This window comes from Apodemus sylvaticus, chromosome 19 (genome assembly GCF_947179515.1).
Source record: "Apodemus sylvaticus chromosome 19, mApoSyl1.1, whole genome shotgun sequence".
In the NCBI taxonomy this organism is placed as follows: domain Eukaryota; kingdom Metazoa; phylum Chordata; class Mammalia; order Rodentia; family Muridae; genus Apodemus; species Apodemus sylvaticus.
Window position 1 is genome coordinate 5,132,668 of NC_067490.1, and position 15,008 is coordinate 5,147,675.

Below are 15,008 nucleotides of genomic sequence, written 5' to 3' on the forward strand. Positions count from 1 at the left end.
TTCAAGCAGGCTGCGTCATTCTCCGACAGCCTCATGGAAGTGTTAGTGGCAGAATGATAGTGGCCCTGAGGGCTGTGACAGACATGGAAAAGTCATGTAGTGAAAGAACTCCTAACGTGGGGAATGTCCGTGTGGGGCTGGTGAGGGAGGGCACACAGGCGTGAACGTGTGACCCCACTGTCGCTCGGCACACAGGAGGTGTACAGAGCACCAACATGTGTCCACACTCATCTCTGGTGGCTTCTTTTTTTTTTTTTTTTTTTTTTAATTTTGGGTTTTGGTTTTTTCGAGACGGGGTTTCTCTGCGTAGCGCTGGTTGTCCTGGAACTCACTCTGTAGACCAGGCTGGCCTCGAACTTAGAAATCTGCCTGCCTCTGCCTCCCAAGTGCTGGGATTACAGGCGTGCACCACCACCACCCGGCTTGGCTTCATTTTTCTTTTGGGAGCATAATGGTTTTCTCTGCCTTACCCCATGGATGGCAGTGAGGTCAAAAGAGCAAATCCTGTGTGCCAGAGAGGACCCCATGGTCCAGGAGAAGATAGAAAGTTCAGGAAGCAGCCGCCTAACGGAGCAGCCGCGTGCTAGGCCTGAGTAGAGGCTCTAGAAGTCACAGGAGGCGCGTTCACCATCCTCTGCTGTACACGGGGCCAGAGCAGCATCACCCAGCGTCACAGGCAGGAAGGTGGAGACCAGAGAGCTGAGAGGGAGAAGCAGGTGGTGGCCAGAGACCGTTGGCAGTGGTCAGGATGGTAACTTGAGAACAGGGCCTGGCAAGGCAGGGGCGTGAGCTGGACCTCAGCCTGGAGTTCCGAAAGCCATGTAAGGAAGCACGTGGTGGTCTCAGAGCCGTGTGTTGAAGGGCCTTTGTCCTGTGGCTCCCACACAGCAGAAGGCCTGAGTCCAGAGGGCGGCTGAAGGCAGAGTCATGGACGTTGGTGCTGGAGGTGCTGTATACGAGAGAATAGCTCCACGTAGGTCAGAAGCAGATGGGATGGGAAGGAGCTTGCATCCTATGCTGCAGACGGACGGGAGGCCTGCAGATGGGAGGCTGACTGAGGGGAGGCTGGCAGACGGGAGGCCTGCGGACGGGAGGCCTGTGGACTGGAGGCCGGCTGAGGGGAGGCCTGCGGACGGGAGGCCGGCAGACGGGAGGCCTGTGGACAGGAGGCCTGTGGACGGGAGGCCTGCAGACGGGAGGTCTGTGGACAGGAGGCCAGCTGAGGGGAGGCCTGCGGACGGGAGGCCGGCAGACAGGAGGCCTCCTGCTCCTCCCTTCGGTTCCCTCCTCCACTAGGTTCTGCCACAGGGCAGATAGGTTCCGTCTGGGTTCCTGCCTGCGTCCGCAGTTGGAGGTCTTCATATAGGAGAAGGCTGCAAGTGACTGGCTTTCAGCACAGCCGGGCCAGGAGCCTTTTCTTTATTAGTTTCCATCAGACCAGACCTCCGGGCCCCTGAGGTGCCCCATCAGCCACTCGATCTGACCCATGGGCAGGAGTCCTAGGTCTCCTGCCATGGCCTGTGTCTCCCTCCTGTGTCCCTCCCTTTTACCTCTGTCTGTTGCTGGTCCTAGGACCACGGCCAGCCTAAGCAGAGCTGCTGCCCAGATGCCCTGCGGCGCCAGCCTCCCCTCCCGCCCCAGCCGCCCATCTCTGCACAGCGCTCAGTGAGCCAACTGCTGGGCTAGGACTTTCTGTCCAGTTGACATAGGGCCCAAAGCAGGAGAATGGGTGGAGCTGAGGCACAGGCAGGAGGGGTCTCAGAGAAGCCTGTGACCTGCCTTCAGGGCTGGTCAGTCTTGTCACCTGGGTGCCCCAGGGGTGCTCCAGATCCACCCATTCGCCCTCCAAAGGGCTGGTGTGGGGATTGCGGGGAATCTGTCTGCTGTCTGCTGGGCAGCCTGGCCTGTGGTGGCAAAAGCTCATGACATCATTGTGAGAAAGCAGTATGGTCACCAAGAAGCAGACAGGGAAAGCTCAGGAGAAAAGTCACAGTTTCACTCAGTAGCCAAGAGCTCAGATGAGGACAGTGTGTCTTGAGGGTGGACGGAGCAGTCCTCCCTGTCCATCCTCCAGTGACGTGCTGTTTACCAATGCCCTTCATGGTCCCATGTATTCACATAAGCTCCCAGTGGAGCACGCCGACATCGCGGTGTCTGGAGCGCAGCTGCCACTGCAAGGCGCTGAGAGGCGGTGGACGGTGTGCGCCCTGCCTGCAGCGTGGAGCCGCAGCAGGGCATCCACGGGGCTGACCTGCTTTTGCCTGCAGTGTCCAAAGACACACGAGGCTTTGAAACCAATCCCTTCAACTCTTGACTGACTGAGGCCTTGAACTCCCGATCCTCCTGCCTCTGTCTCCCAAGTGGTAGGATTACGTGTGCGCACCATCATGCCCAGCTTGTGGTAGGGCAGGGTCTCTTTCTAGCCTAGGCTAACCTGGAGCGCTCAGCTTCCCGAGTGCTGGGTTACAGGCGTGAGCCCCACAGCCAATTTCCATGCTGCTTTTTAAAATCTTTATCACATTGCATGCCCCTCCTGTCTTCGTACACACTTGCTTGCATTTGTGTGTGCAGTGCACGCGTGTACAGATCAGAGAACACCTTTAGGGAGCTGGGTTTCCCTCCTACCACATGGTCCTGGGGACTGAGTCAGGCTGCCAGGCTTACAAGCATCTTTACTCTCGGACAGCGCCTTGCTTGGTGGCACACTTCTTCAATCCCAGCACTGCGGAGGCAGAAGCGGGTGGGTTTCCGTGAGTTCTAGGTCAGCCCCAGGCATAGTAAGACCGTCTTGAAAACAGAACCACACAATAACAAATAACAGCAGCAAAAATTAATTCAGAAAAATGTGCCCTGTATGCCAGGGCAGTGGTGACGCACACCCTTAATCCCAGCACTCGGGAGGCAGAGACAGGCAGATTTCTGAGTTCGAGGCCAGTCTGATCTACAGAGTGAGTTCCAGGACAGCCAGGGCTACACAGAGAAACCCTGTCTCAGAAAAAAAAAGAAAAAGTACCCTGTCTTGAGGCCAAAAGGAAAAGAGAAATGCTGGTGTCCCCACCCAGGGGTAGGTGAGCAGGTGACCTTCACCACCTGAGCCTCCTTCATTTTCAAAATATTCCGGAACAAGTGCGTCAGTTCTGTACTCAGGAAAACACTTTCCTAGTGTGGAGTGGCAGGACTGTGTTGACGCCAGCCACACAGAGACAGAGGTGGCAGAGGAGAGGCCTCCCTGCCCTGGTCTTTCTGTTAAGGCTCTAGTGAACGCAGCAGACACTCAGACCCAGAGCGAGTGACTCTCACAACTCCTCCTCCCTCCAAGTGACCTGCTTCCGCAGCTCATTCCCATCATGCAGTTGACCCTAGCTGGAAGGATGGCCAAGCAGTTACCCAGACTTGCTCTTACCGTGCCCCTCTTCTGGGTTCTAGGAACCAGTGGAAGGCAAGAGAAGCCTTTCCCACCTGCTGGGTACAGCTCGGGGGCTCCCGGAGGCCCCAATCCAGGAGGGCTCAGCTCTTACCTCATGCTTGCCAAGAGCAGTTCTAAATGAGCTCTACATCCCCCCCACACACACACACACACTGCACCCCTCTCCTTCAGCCGCCTCCCCAGGCCTCTCAGCAAGGCAGCCACAACAGGCTCAAGAACCAATTCACCTGGGCCGGGCCTGGCTGCCTGGTCTGTCCTTTTGAAATGTTGTTTATCCCTTTTGAAATGTTGTTTATCACAAGGTGAAGGTATGTGAGGCTCAGATAGGTTTGTCCCTAGGCTCAGCTGACCTCAGGAACACAGAGAGCTGAGACCTGTGACACATACTGATGGAGATCACAGTGACAGTGGCAACCTCCTTCTCCGTCTCAAATCCTGCCCTCTACCATCCGGTCCTTGCCTACTGTTGCCCACCAGCTGAGCCCCACCTCTCCAGAAGCTCTCTATCCCCACCAGTTCCCGCCTCCCAGAACTACTAGACCACCAGTGGTTACAATGTATTGTTTAGAGAAGAGTCTTGAGTGCTCTGCACGAACAGGTCTATGCAGTCAGCCCTCTGTCCAATAGCAACGGATTCAGCCATTGGTGTTTGAAGTTCCAACACAAACACAAAAACAGCACTGTGTAACAACTGTTGGTGGCCTTGCATGGTGCTGAGCTTTGTAAGTAATCTAGAGATGTAAACCACTGCGGAAAAGGTTGCAAGCTGAACAGGGAGGGGCCTGTTGGGGCAGCAAGATCTTCGGATCTGTGCAAACGCTCTCTCCTGCAGCCTGCAGCCTGCAGCCGAGGTCCCAGGGAGGGGAAGGGTACAGCAGGAGCAGTTTCCCGTCATACCCTTTGTTTCCACTCAGCCTTCTCAGAGCTCTCCAGCTCCTGACCCTGGACTTGGGTGTGATTAACAAGAGACCTGGTCTGGTGTTGGAGCTGAAAGTGACCGTAGGCTTGTGGGAGTGTCACTGTCAGCCTGCGTCTGGAAGTTCATGCCGCTGCCTCAGCTGGGGTCCCTGCTTAGGTGTCAGCAGAAGGGCAGTCTGTGTAGGTGGTCACCTCTCTGCCTTACCAACCAGCAGACTCTAGACCCACTCGGAAGTGGTGTCAGTGTCTGGGCTTGTGTGTGGTAAGCAGGGGTGCACTCTGAGGGCCAGGAAAAGCAGTTGAGCCCCAAAGCTGGTGGTGTCCTCTGTAGGACGACGTACTCGTCCTACACCCAGGACAGAGGAGCTATGGAGGGGAAGGTGGGGCCACCAGGTCATGGTCAGCATGGTAAGCTACTTAACATGCCTGAATAAAGGAGGGGTGAAACACCCACCTTTTCTAGAGAGAATCCAGAAAGGTCCAGAAGCAGCTGCTCCAGACCTATAGGTGTGCTTCCAGGTTGGTAGAAAGACAGCTCATTAAGGAAACAGACAGCTTCTGCCTGGAAGTGGAGAAAGCCTGTCTGAGGACATCACTATATAAAAGAAAGTGTCAGTGCTCACAGACTAACTCTAGAAGGGCTTCCCAAGCCTGGCATCCCGAGATGCCCCGTGGGACCCAAGTGCTTTCAGGTGTGAGAAGGAGGGCTTGACAGACGAGCAGGGGCGTCAGGAGGAGCCGGAAGGACAGCTACCACACCAGTTGCAGAGATGGCGTGTTGATATCTGGACACCTCCTAGCCGCTGGCCCAGGCTTTGTACATGGTGGGCCGGGAGTATGTCCTGCAGCCAAGGACAGGTAGCTGAACTAGAGAAAGAAAGGTCTCGTTCCTCACTGGAGAAAACACAGAAAGTCAGGTAGGGAAGACCAGGGAGAGAGTAACCGCGGGGGTGGGGGTGGGGAGGTGTGTGTGTGTGCAAGCATGCAGAGCATGGAGCAGGGCCCCCCACCCCCCTGCATAGATGCCTACCTACCTGGGCATGGTGCCTACCTCTCATGCCACTGATGTAGGGTGCCCAGCTGTACCCTTCAAGCAAGCGGTGCCCTTCTGCCGCTCCGGCCATCAGGTGTTGATGCCTGGGTTCTGGTAGCACCATCTGTATATAATCTGGCCCGGAGTTACACACCTGAAACCCCTGCACAGAGAGGGGAAGAAGAAAGATCAGACTTCAAATGAGCTTTGACTACACAAAATTTACTCTCACAACTGGACATGATGATGCATGCCTTTAATTTCCAGCACTTGGGAAGGCAGAGGGAGAAGGATCTCTGAGTTCTAGGCCAGAACTACACAGAGCAACCTGTCTCAAAAAACAAAACAACAACAACAAAATACAAATGCTTCTCATGGTTGTTACAGTGAGACAGCCTTGTGGGCTGCAGGTGTGAAGTCACACTGCTTGAGTTCAGATCTAAGCTCTACTACTACGTATATAAGTTCTGGAAAATTCTGATGGCCAGGTGCCTCCATTTTCCTGTCTGTGTGACCTAGATTAACAGAGATGCTAATGTTGTCGTGGTTGCGAGGTGAGACAACTCATGCGAAGCATGTGGGAAGCAGGCCGTGGCCTGCCAGCTGTCCCCGGCGTCCCCGTCAGACTCCGGTTCTGCAGCTTCTATACCCTGGTGCTCTGTTCAGATAGTGGTGAGGCAGAGAATGCTACATAAGGCTTAGCCTGGAGCCTCCCCCAGCAGTGAGCCCTGTCCCCGTAGTCCTGTCTGATCCTGTGCGCTCCCCCCAGCAGTGAGCCCTGTGTCTGTAGTCCTGTCTGATTCCTGTGTGCTCCCCCCCAGCAGTGAGCCCTGTCCCCGTAGTCCTGTCTGATTCCTGTCAGCATCTGTGCCCTCTGCGGGCACGGGCAGGTGTGCTGGCTGCTTGCTCTGGCTGCGGCCCGGGGGCCAGTGTTCTGCCTTCTTGTGGTGGCTCTGATGACATCACAGCAGTCTGCCCTGACAGGACACTGGGCCCCAGTGTAGGAAGGACCTAACACTGTCTGTTTGTCTGTCTGTCTGTCTCTCTCTCTCTCTCTCTCTCTCTCTCTCTCTCTCTCTCTCAGGGGTCTAATGTGATGGAAGAGCAGGACCTGAGGGAGATTGGCATCAGCGACCCCCAGCACCGACGGAAGCTGCTGCAGGCTGCACGCTCCTTGCCCAAGGTGACCGCTGCAGGCCCTCTTGACCCCGTGGGCCAGAGAGAAGTTCTCAGCCTGGGGGTCACAACCACTTGGGGGTCACATATCAGATATCCTGCATAGTAGAAATTTACGTTATGATTCACAATAGCAAAATTACAATTATGAAGTAGCAACAAAAATAACTTTAGCACTGGTGGTCACCACAGCATGAGGAACTATTATGTTAGGGTCGCAGCATTAGGAAGGTTGAGAACCACCGGCTTAGACCCACGGCAGGAAAGGATCCTGACTCTGAGGTACGCAGATCATCCTGTGTCTTCACACAGAAGAGCCCAGCAGGCTTGGGGTCTTCCTGCTTCGTGAAGCTCTTGGGCCCTTGGAGTAGCAGGGCTCCAGGCCTGAGCGCCTTGTCTGGCCAACAGCAGAGGTTCTGGGCTCGCCTTGGCCCAGAGCCTGGGCTCCACCTGTCACTGGAGCCCCCTCTGGAGTCTCGACTCATTAAAGCCCAGGCTAGCCTGTCTTGACCCCAGAGAGGCCTGAGAGGAGCATTCTCTGAGGCCACAGCCTCCACCCGACTCTTCCTGCCATGGCCACTGTCCCCTTGGTCCTTTCCCTGGCACTTAGGAAGTGACTCTTGGAGCTGGAGAAGAAGCATCCTCATCCCCCCCCCCTCCTCGCCTGCCAGCCCCTCCTCCCCACACCCAGCAGCCTCTGCATCCCAGCGCAGGCATAGGCTGTGCCGAGGGAGGGCTCAGTGACTCAGGGGTACCGTCCCGCCTCCTCGCCCCACAGGTGAAGGCCCTTGGCTATGACGGGGTCAGCCCCCCCTCAGTGCCCTCCTGGCTGGACGCGCTGGGGCTGCAGGACTATGTCCACTCTTTCCTGTCCAGTGGCTACAGCTCCATGGACACTGTGAAGAACCTCTGGGAGCTGGAGCTTGTCAATGTGAGTGCGCGCGGGGGGGGGGGGGGAGGATCCGTGCCCCACCGCACCCCACCTCACTGCACCCCACCCCACCACACCCCACCGCGCTGCACCCCACCGCACCACACCACACCCCACCACACTGCACCCCACCGCGCTGCACCCCACCGCACCACACCACACCCCACTGCACCCCACCCCACCGCGCTGCACCCCACCGCACCGCACCACACCCACTGCACCCCACCGCACCACACCACACCCCACCGCACTGCACCCCACCGCACTGCACCGCTGACTGCCGCTCCTCTGCAGGTCCTGAAGGTTCACCTGCTGGGCCACCGCAAGCGCATCATCGCCTCTCTTGCAGACAGGCCCTATGAGGAGCCACCCCAGAAGCCACCAAGGTTTTCCCAGCTAAGAGTGAGTTCCCAGAGCTGGGAAGGTCCACAAGCACACTTTGTGTATGAGTCCCGGGGACAGCACATGACAGTCCCTGCCCTCGCCCGCTGGGCTCATCGACAGGAGAGTGGTTTCTGTCCCCTTTGAAGGTGACACCTCTTGTTTGTAACCAGAATCCTCCAGGTGGCTCTTACTGAAGGACCACCGCTGTAACTATTAGGAAGTTAGCGTAGCCAGGCCAGGCCAGGCCCACATCTGGGGGCTTAGACTCAGCTCTGTGCCTTGTTGCTGAAGAGACCCTTCAGTGGGTCACACAGATGCTCCAGTGTGCCTGAGGCAGCGCTGGGAATCCCTGGCCAGCCCAGTGCCCGCTTCCGAGCTACAAATCCTGGGGCAGCAGCAGTTAGAGACCTGGGGCAGCTGGAGCCTCCTCAGATCAGCCAGTCCCTGACAGCTGCTTACGGCTGCTGACTGAGAACTCAGGCACTGTTATGATGGGTCTGTGCTGGGCGGCAGCCTCATAAAGCAACCACTTTTACACATGAGGAAGCTGAGACTGGCCAGAGCTGGAGCCACACAAGTCACCTCAGCTGTCAGGGCCATGAAGAGCAGCGCCCTGCTGGAGGAGCCCACTGCTCTGCTGCTCTGCTGACAGGAAAGATAGCTTCCCTCGTGATGAATGTGGGAGCGGGCTCTGTCCTTCCCTCTTCACAGACAGCCTTGTATGGGCAGGGCAGGCTGCTGGGCCTTCTTGGCCCTGGGAAGTTTGACTCTTCTGTGGAACAGGCAAGGCCTAGCTGCCCTTGTCCACACGGGCTTTGGCCAGGATGCCACTGTGTGCTGCCCCTAACTGCTCGGGCAGTCTGAGGGCAGCTGATGCCTCCAGCCTGGGAATTTCACCAGTTTCTTGCCCAACAGTGCCAGGATTTAATCTCCCAGACATCGTCCCCGCTGAGCCAGAATGACTCCTGCACAGGGCGCTCGGCAGAGCTGCTGCTGCCCTCGGCAGACACCAGCAGGAGGCGGCACGACAGCCTGCACGACCCCGGGGCCGCCTCTCGAGCAGAACGCTTCCGAGTCCAGGTGAGCAGGAGGGTCAGAGTCTGCAGGGGCCGTCTGTGGGCTGCGGTCAGGGCCAGGAAGCAGTGCCCCCTGCTCTCTTCACCCCTAACCAGAGCAGGGTGAGGCCTTGGACTCCAGGAGCTCTGCAAATAGCCTCCTCCTGACATGTCCATATCTCCCCATCAGATCTGGGGCTCTCCTGGGCCCCGTATCTTTATGGGTTCAGCAGCCTCTGAGGCCCGTTCCCCCACAGATTCCTCAGGTCTAGCCTGTCTGTCCTCCTGCCGTGCCAGCCTCTGGCTCTGCTCCCTGCTGCAAGTAGCCGTCTAGACCTCAGACTGGCTGCTGTCCCTTCCCCTCTGGGAGAGCGGATTCGTCACTCCCATCTGCTCTGACACCCTGCACACATTCCAGGCCACTTGGTGTCTCCGTGTCCCCTCCTTCATGCAGTGCCCAGTCGTTCAGTTCTCTGTGGAGACCACACGTGATAGACGCAGAAGACAGGCATTTTCTGAGCCTGAGTCTCCACCCCTACATTAACTGTTACATGAACTGTGTGGTCCCCACACCCGGCTGCCAGCAGAGGGTCTGTGCATCCTTTGCCCAGGGCCCAAGGAAGCCGAGGGCTCAGCCCCACGGCTTCAGCCTGTGTTCTGTATGCTGGCTGGCGCCCACAGCTATTCCCCTCGCGGCCCATCACGTCCATGTTCCCGTCTCAGACACCCAAGCTCTCCTGCCTGTGACACCTGCGAGCTCCTCCGTGGCCCTGGGCTGCTCAGGCTGCAGTTTGCCCCGCCCCCTTGCCGGGCTCACTGGCTTCCCCACTCCTCGGGTAGACTGCAGCCTGTGAGCTCCCTGGAGCAGGTGAGTAGCGCCCAGCTGCATGTGTGCCGCAGGAGGAGCCCAGCGAGACCAAGCTGACCCTCCGCCCGCCCAGCCTGGCTGCCCCCTACGCCCCTGTGCAGAGCTGGCAGCACCAGCCCGAGAAGCTCATCTTCGAGTCCTGTGGTTACGAGGCCAATGTGAGTTGGCCCAGCCCTCCCCACATGGCCAGCCTCCCTCCCTGCCCCACTTACCTGGGCCCTCCCGGACTGTTCACAAGGCTGGACCCAGGACCCACAGGCCAACCTCTGCTGTGCTAAGGGGAGGGACACTAGCCTAAGAATAAATGGGAGGAGCTTCCGCGGGCAGGAGGATGTGTTTTGAGGGGTAACGTCTAACAGCAGGATGGTCCCGCATTGGCCAAGCCATCCTACACGACAGCACAAGTGTCCCTAAGCCCACCCTCTGCCCATTCCCACAGTATCTGGGCTCCATGCTGATCAAAGATCTGCGAGGGACAGAGTCCACCCAAGATGCCTGTGCCAAAATGCGGGTAAGGTGGCTGCGTGAGGGCTGCCCTTCCAGAGAACCTGGGTTCAGTTCTCAGCACCCACACTGGCAGCTCACAGCCCCCCATAACTCTGGGTCCAGGAGGATCCGATACCCTCTGTTTGCCTCCACGGATACCAGGAGGCACATGACATGTGTAGAGCCGGTGGTGGTGGTGGCGCACACTTGTAATCCCAGCACTCTGGGAGGCAGAGGCAGGCGGATTTCTGAGTTCGAGGCCAGCCTGGTCTACAGAGTGAGTTCCAGGACAGCCAGGGCTACACAGAGAAACCCTGTCTTGAAAAAAACAAAAATCAAAAAAAAAAAAAAAAACCCAAAAAGAAAAGAAAAACAGAGAAGTATAAGTAGGTGAGAGGCATTGACCAGACAGCAAGCAGGGGATGCCCAATACAACCGCCTGCACCCTACCGCACCATGCAGAAGCCGCACCCTTAGCCCACCCCATGTCTCCACAGAAGTCGACGGAGCACATGAAGAAGATTCCTACCATCATCCTGTCCATCACCTACAAAGGTGTGAAGTTCATCGATGCCTCCAACAAGGTATGCTGTTCGTGAGGACTGTGTGAGAGGAGACAACCTAGCCGGGTCAGAAGGGCCCGTGCGTGCGTGCGTGCGTGCGTGCGTGCGTGCGTGTATCTCCGTGTGATGGGGGGGGGGGACAGGGGGGAGGCATCAGCTGTTCACCTACTGGTGCTCAACAAGCAGTGGAGGAAGGCAGGAACAGCTCTCTGGGATTTCCTAGAATAGCACTACTAACCGGGACCCACCCTCAGTGCACGATCCTTTCCAGGGACACCCCGTTTCTTCACTATAGTATTCTGCTCCTGGCCCCAAATGGTTTGTGACCGTTTCCTAACGCAAGTGCACCCAGCCCCACTCCAGGCATCTGCAGAGCCCTTCCAGTCTCGGTACTTTCCAAAAGTACAAGTTCAAAGTTTCCTCTGGGATTCAAAGCAGATGTTTTCTACACAGGGTCTCACTATGTAGCCCTGGTTGGGTGGGAACTCGCTGTATAGACCAGGCTGGCTTCAAACTCAGGCCTCCCTGCCTCTGCCCCCAGGTGCTGGGGTTAAAGGCTACCATGCTCAGCTTTAAAAGCAAACTGTTCATTATAAGCCCCTATAAAACGCAGAAGTCGGGGCTGAAGAGATGTTCGATGGGTCCCAGCACTGGCTGGCCTCCTGCATGGTGGCACAAAGCCTGTCTGTGACTCCACATCCAGAGACATCTAATGCCCTCTTCTGGCCTCTGTAGGCACCAGGCACACATGTGGTACATGGACATACACATGTCCATGCGAAAACTCCCATACACATAAAATAATATTTTATAAAAACCAGAAACTAAATTACATGCTCCTGAGATAACAAGTAGTACAGAATAAACATTTTTCACTCTAAAAGGAAGAAATAAAATAGCAATGAAAGATCAGACCAAAGCTAACCAGAATCCAGCAGGGTAAACAGTGCCCACAGCCTGTATGGCACCTGGGCATGTGGCGTGGTCCTGTGAGCACCCGTGGGCGAGGGAGGCCCTGCTGCTTCCGCTCCTGCCTCTCTCTTGAGTCTTTCTGGCTCCTGCCCCTGCTCCTAGCCTTTCCCGGGTGGCATCCATGCTCCGGGTGCCGTCCCTGCGTTTGCTGACCTTCCATTGTCTTCACCCTCCCAGCTGCGGCTCCCTCTTGCAGACTCCCAGGGCCCAGGCCTCTATGGTCCCTGTCATTTGCATTCTTCACACCAGCAAAAGTAGCGCCACATAGGTGACGCCAAGATCTCCACCCGCTAAGGGGTAGCGGGGCTCCTTCGGACCGTGGCTGTGGTAGGCTTTGAGTCCTTTGGTGGTTGCATGGGATCAAAGGGATTGTGGATGCAACACTAGTTTTGCTGGTGTGAAGAATCCAAATGATATGGGCCATGGAAGCCTGGTAATCTTTCTCCAGCCCGCATTTCCAAATTCCTCCACAGACATCTTTTTTTTTTTTTTTTTTTTTTTTTTTTTTTGGTTTTTTTGGATTTGGTTTTTTCAAGACAGGGTTTCTCTGTGTAGCCATGGCTGTCCTGGAACTCACTCTGTAGACCAGGCTGGTCTCAAACTCAGAAATCCGCCTGCCTCTGCTTCCCAGAGTGCTGGGATTACAGGCGTGCACCACCACTGCCCGGCCCTCCGCAGACATCTTAGCACAGGTGTGAGACCTGCACGGTCAGGTTAGCCACCGCAGAGGCTCCGCTTCCGTGGTACCTTTCCATTGCTGTGACCAAGCTCTGAAGGGTTGTCTGGCTTATGTAGTCTGGTCAGTCACAGAGATGGGATCACATATCAGAGGAAGCAGGGAGGAGGGACCAGGACCCTCTCAGTGATCCACTTCCTCTGCCCGGGCCCCACCTCCTAAACTTTCCAGCACCTTCCAAAATACCAGCACGAGCCAGGGAGCAAGTGTTCGGTACACAGATCTTTGAAGCACTTCCTGTCCTGAGAGCAGTGGTGGGTGGCGCACATCTCACTGTGGGGTTCCTGGAGTTCACCCCTCCTGTCTGCCTGCCCCAGCCCCTCTCCTGCTCTCAGCCCCTCGTCCTGGACTTCTGCCAGGGCTCTCTTCTTGGCTCTGACTTCACTGAAACACAGCCTGCCGGGGAGAGCCACCCTCCGCCCTCTGCGGAAGGGAGAGGACACACGTGTCTGCCTGGCAACAGTTTGCTGCCTGTTGGCCGTGATGAGGGGTGAGGTCCTGTGCCTAAATGAGCAGGCTCACAGTCCTCAGCCCAGGGAGGGAAAAGTAGGGTTTGTCTGGAGTTCCAGGCTGGTAAGAAGGCGGGGTAGTGAACCTAGAGGCACGCCCTGAGGAAACAAGCCGCGAGTGAGTCCCAGAGCACACTTCTCCTGGCAGAATGTCATCGCTGAGCACGAGATCCGGAACATTTCCTGCGCCGCGCAGGACCCCGAGGACCTGTGCACCTTCGCCTACATCACCAAGGACCTGCAGACCAGCCACCACTACTGCCACGTCTTCAGCACGGTGGATGTGGTGAGTGTCCCTGTGACAGTTGCAGGCTCTGGCTTGGAGAGGCAGCAGTGGCCGTGGTGGCAGCAGGCAGGGGTGGGCTTAGCCCAGCAGTGCCCAGCGCAGCCCTTTTCATAGTCGAGTGGCAGCCCATCAGGACGCACCTGCGCCCGGGTTGTTACCTGGTTTCCTAGCTGCGCAGTTCCTGGGTGGGACAGGTCCTCTGTCTCCCCTTGGCTGCTGGTCGACCCTGTTCCCAGCTCCCCAGACTGCTGGTAGCCATGCACTCTGGCCTTGACTCTCCTCACCCCATCACCCAGGGGAAGTCGCCAATGTCCAGCTCCCTGGGGCTTCCTCCGCACGGGGCTGCAGGAAGTCCTTCAGCCCTGGACCGTGGCACCAGATGTCTGGTTTTGCCTCTGGCAGCTAGCTCCATAATCTAGAATGCTGCCCTGAAGATCACACAGGTCACACAGCTCTCCCTGCCGTTCACATAGGCACCCACACTCCCAACGCACTGTGCGGCCTACGTCGCAGGCAGATGGGCTTGGGGGACATTGTACACATTATTCATCCGCAGTCCCTGGCACTCCACCTTGGAAAGAGGCTGGATAGCTCACAAGCCAGCCAGAGAAAGACTCCAGAGAGGGCACAGTCCCCGAAGCAGCAGGGCTATGCTGTGGGCGTTCCCTCTTAGAATACTAACGCGGTCGGCCAGGTCTGCATTCACCTAGTGCTTGAAGCAGAATCAGGCCCTAAAGAAACACTGTTCTGCTAAAATTCCTCACTGACCACTTTCAAACAAATCTGTTTAAAAAAAAAAGTTTCCTGCTGCCTGTGAGGAGGGCGGTCCGCAGGAAGCTGCGCTGCTAGCCGGCACTCCCTCACTCCCTCCGCTTCTTCCCAGAACCTGACCTACGAGATCATCTTGACCCTGGGACAGGCGTTTGAGGTGGCCTATCAACTGGCCCTCCAGGCCCAGAAATCCAGGACCATGGCGGCCTCTGCAGCTTCCGTGATTGAGACAAAATCTTCCAAACCGGTGCCTAAGCCTCGGGTCGGCGTGAGGAAGTCCGCAGTACGAGCTCTCCCCCCTCCGCAGTACCCCAGGGCTCGGGTGGAGCTGGGCACACCCAGTGTCTTCTCACTCCTTGGCAGCTGTTGGGGAAAGTGGCCCACTTGCCTTAGCTCCCCCCACCCCTCACCCTGGGTTCCTCTGGCAGGAGAGGGCAGTGTAGTTCCTCATCAGGCCCAACCCAGGGCCCATTCTGTGGGGCTGCTGTACCAGGTGGCAGCCAGCACCCAGTGACATCCCTGTGTCTGTCTGCTCTGCGCCCCAGGTGCCGGTGCCCCCCGATTCTCGCTGTTGTCACTGTCACACCTGCACCACCCACCGTCCTTCCTACCTACCGCTGCCGTCTCTTAGTCCTGGAGTCAAGGTCTTTCCGCCTCTCGCTGTCTTGTGTGTCAGGCTCCCTGAAGTGCCTGTGAGCTGTCTCACACCTTGGCCTCATGCTCTCCCTGTGTGACACACTCTCCCTTCCTGGAGATGCCCTCCGTGTGTCCTGTCCTTTGTCTGTGTCCTGTGTCCTCTGCATAGGTCTGGGATGAGTGCTGTGGTCTCGCCTCGGGCTGAGCTCTTCTGCCCACCAGAGGGACCCAAGGGCTGAACATTTCCTCCCTTTCTG

The 15,008-nt window shown here is 57.2% G+C and overlaps 1 protein-coding gene across 5 annotated transcripts in view; it reads left to right on the top strand.

Moving 5' to 3' along the window:
• Window positions 1–15,008, top strand: part of Anks1a (ankyrin repeat and sterile alpha motif domain containing 1A) — a 156,379-nt gene that overhangs the window by 137,819 nt on the left and 3,552 nt on the right. For 3 of the 5 annotated variants that reach the window (XM_052162930.1, XM_052162932.1, XM_052162933.1), the window contains 9 exons: window positions 6,463–6,561; window positions 7,333–7,485; window positions 7,780–7,887; window positions 8,785–8,949; window positions 9,825–9,950; window positions 10,232–10,303; window positions 10,776–10,862; window positions 13,207–13,344; window positions 14,228–14,398. In XM_052162930.1, the coding sequence (XP_052018890.1) occupies window positions 6,463–6,561; window positions 7,333–7,485; window positions 7,780–7,887; window positions 8,785–8,949; window positions 9,825–9,950; window positions 10,232–10,303; window positions 10,776–10,862; window positions 13,207–13,344; window positions 14,228–14,398 (1,119 nt within the window). Of the gene's footprint in view, window positions 1–6,462; window positions 6,562–7,332; window positions 7,486–7,779; window positions 7,888–8,784; window positions 8,950–9,824; window positions 9,951–10,231; window positions 10,304–10,775; window positions 10,863–13,206; window positions 13,345–14,227; window positions 14,399–14,660; window positions 14,760–15,008 lie in introns of all 5 variants that reach the window. The other 2 variants (XM_052162934.1, XM_052162935.1) reach the window with 1 other exon arrangement.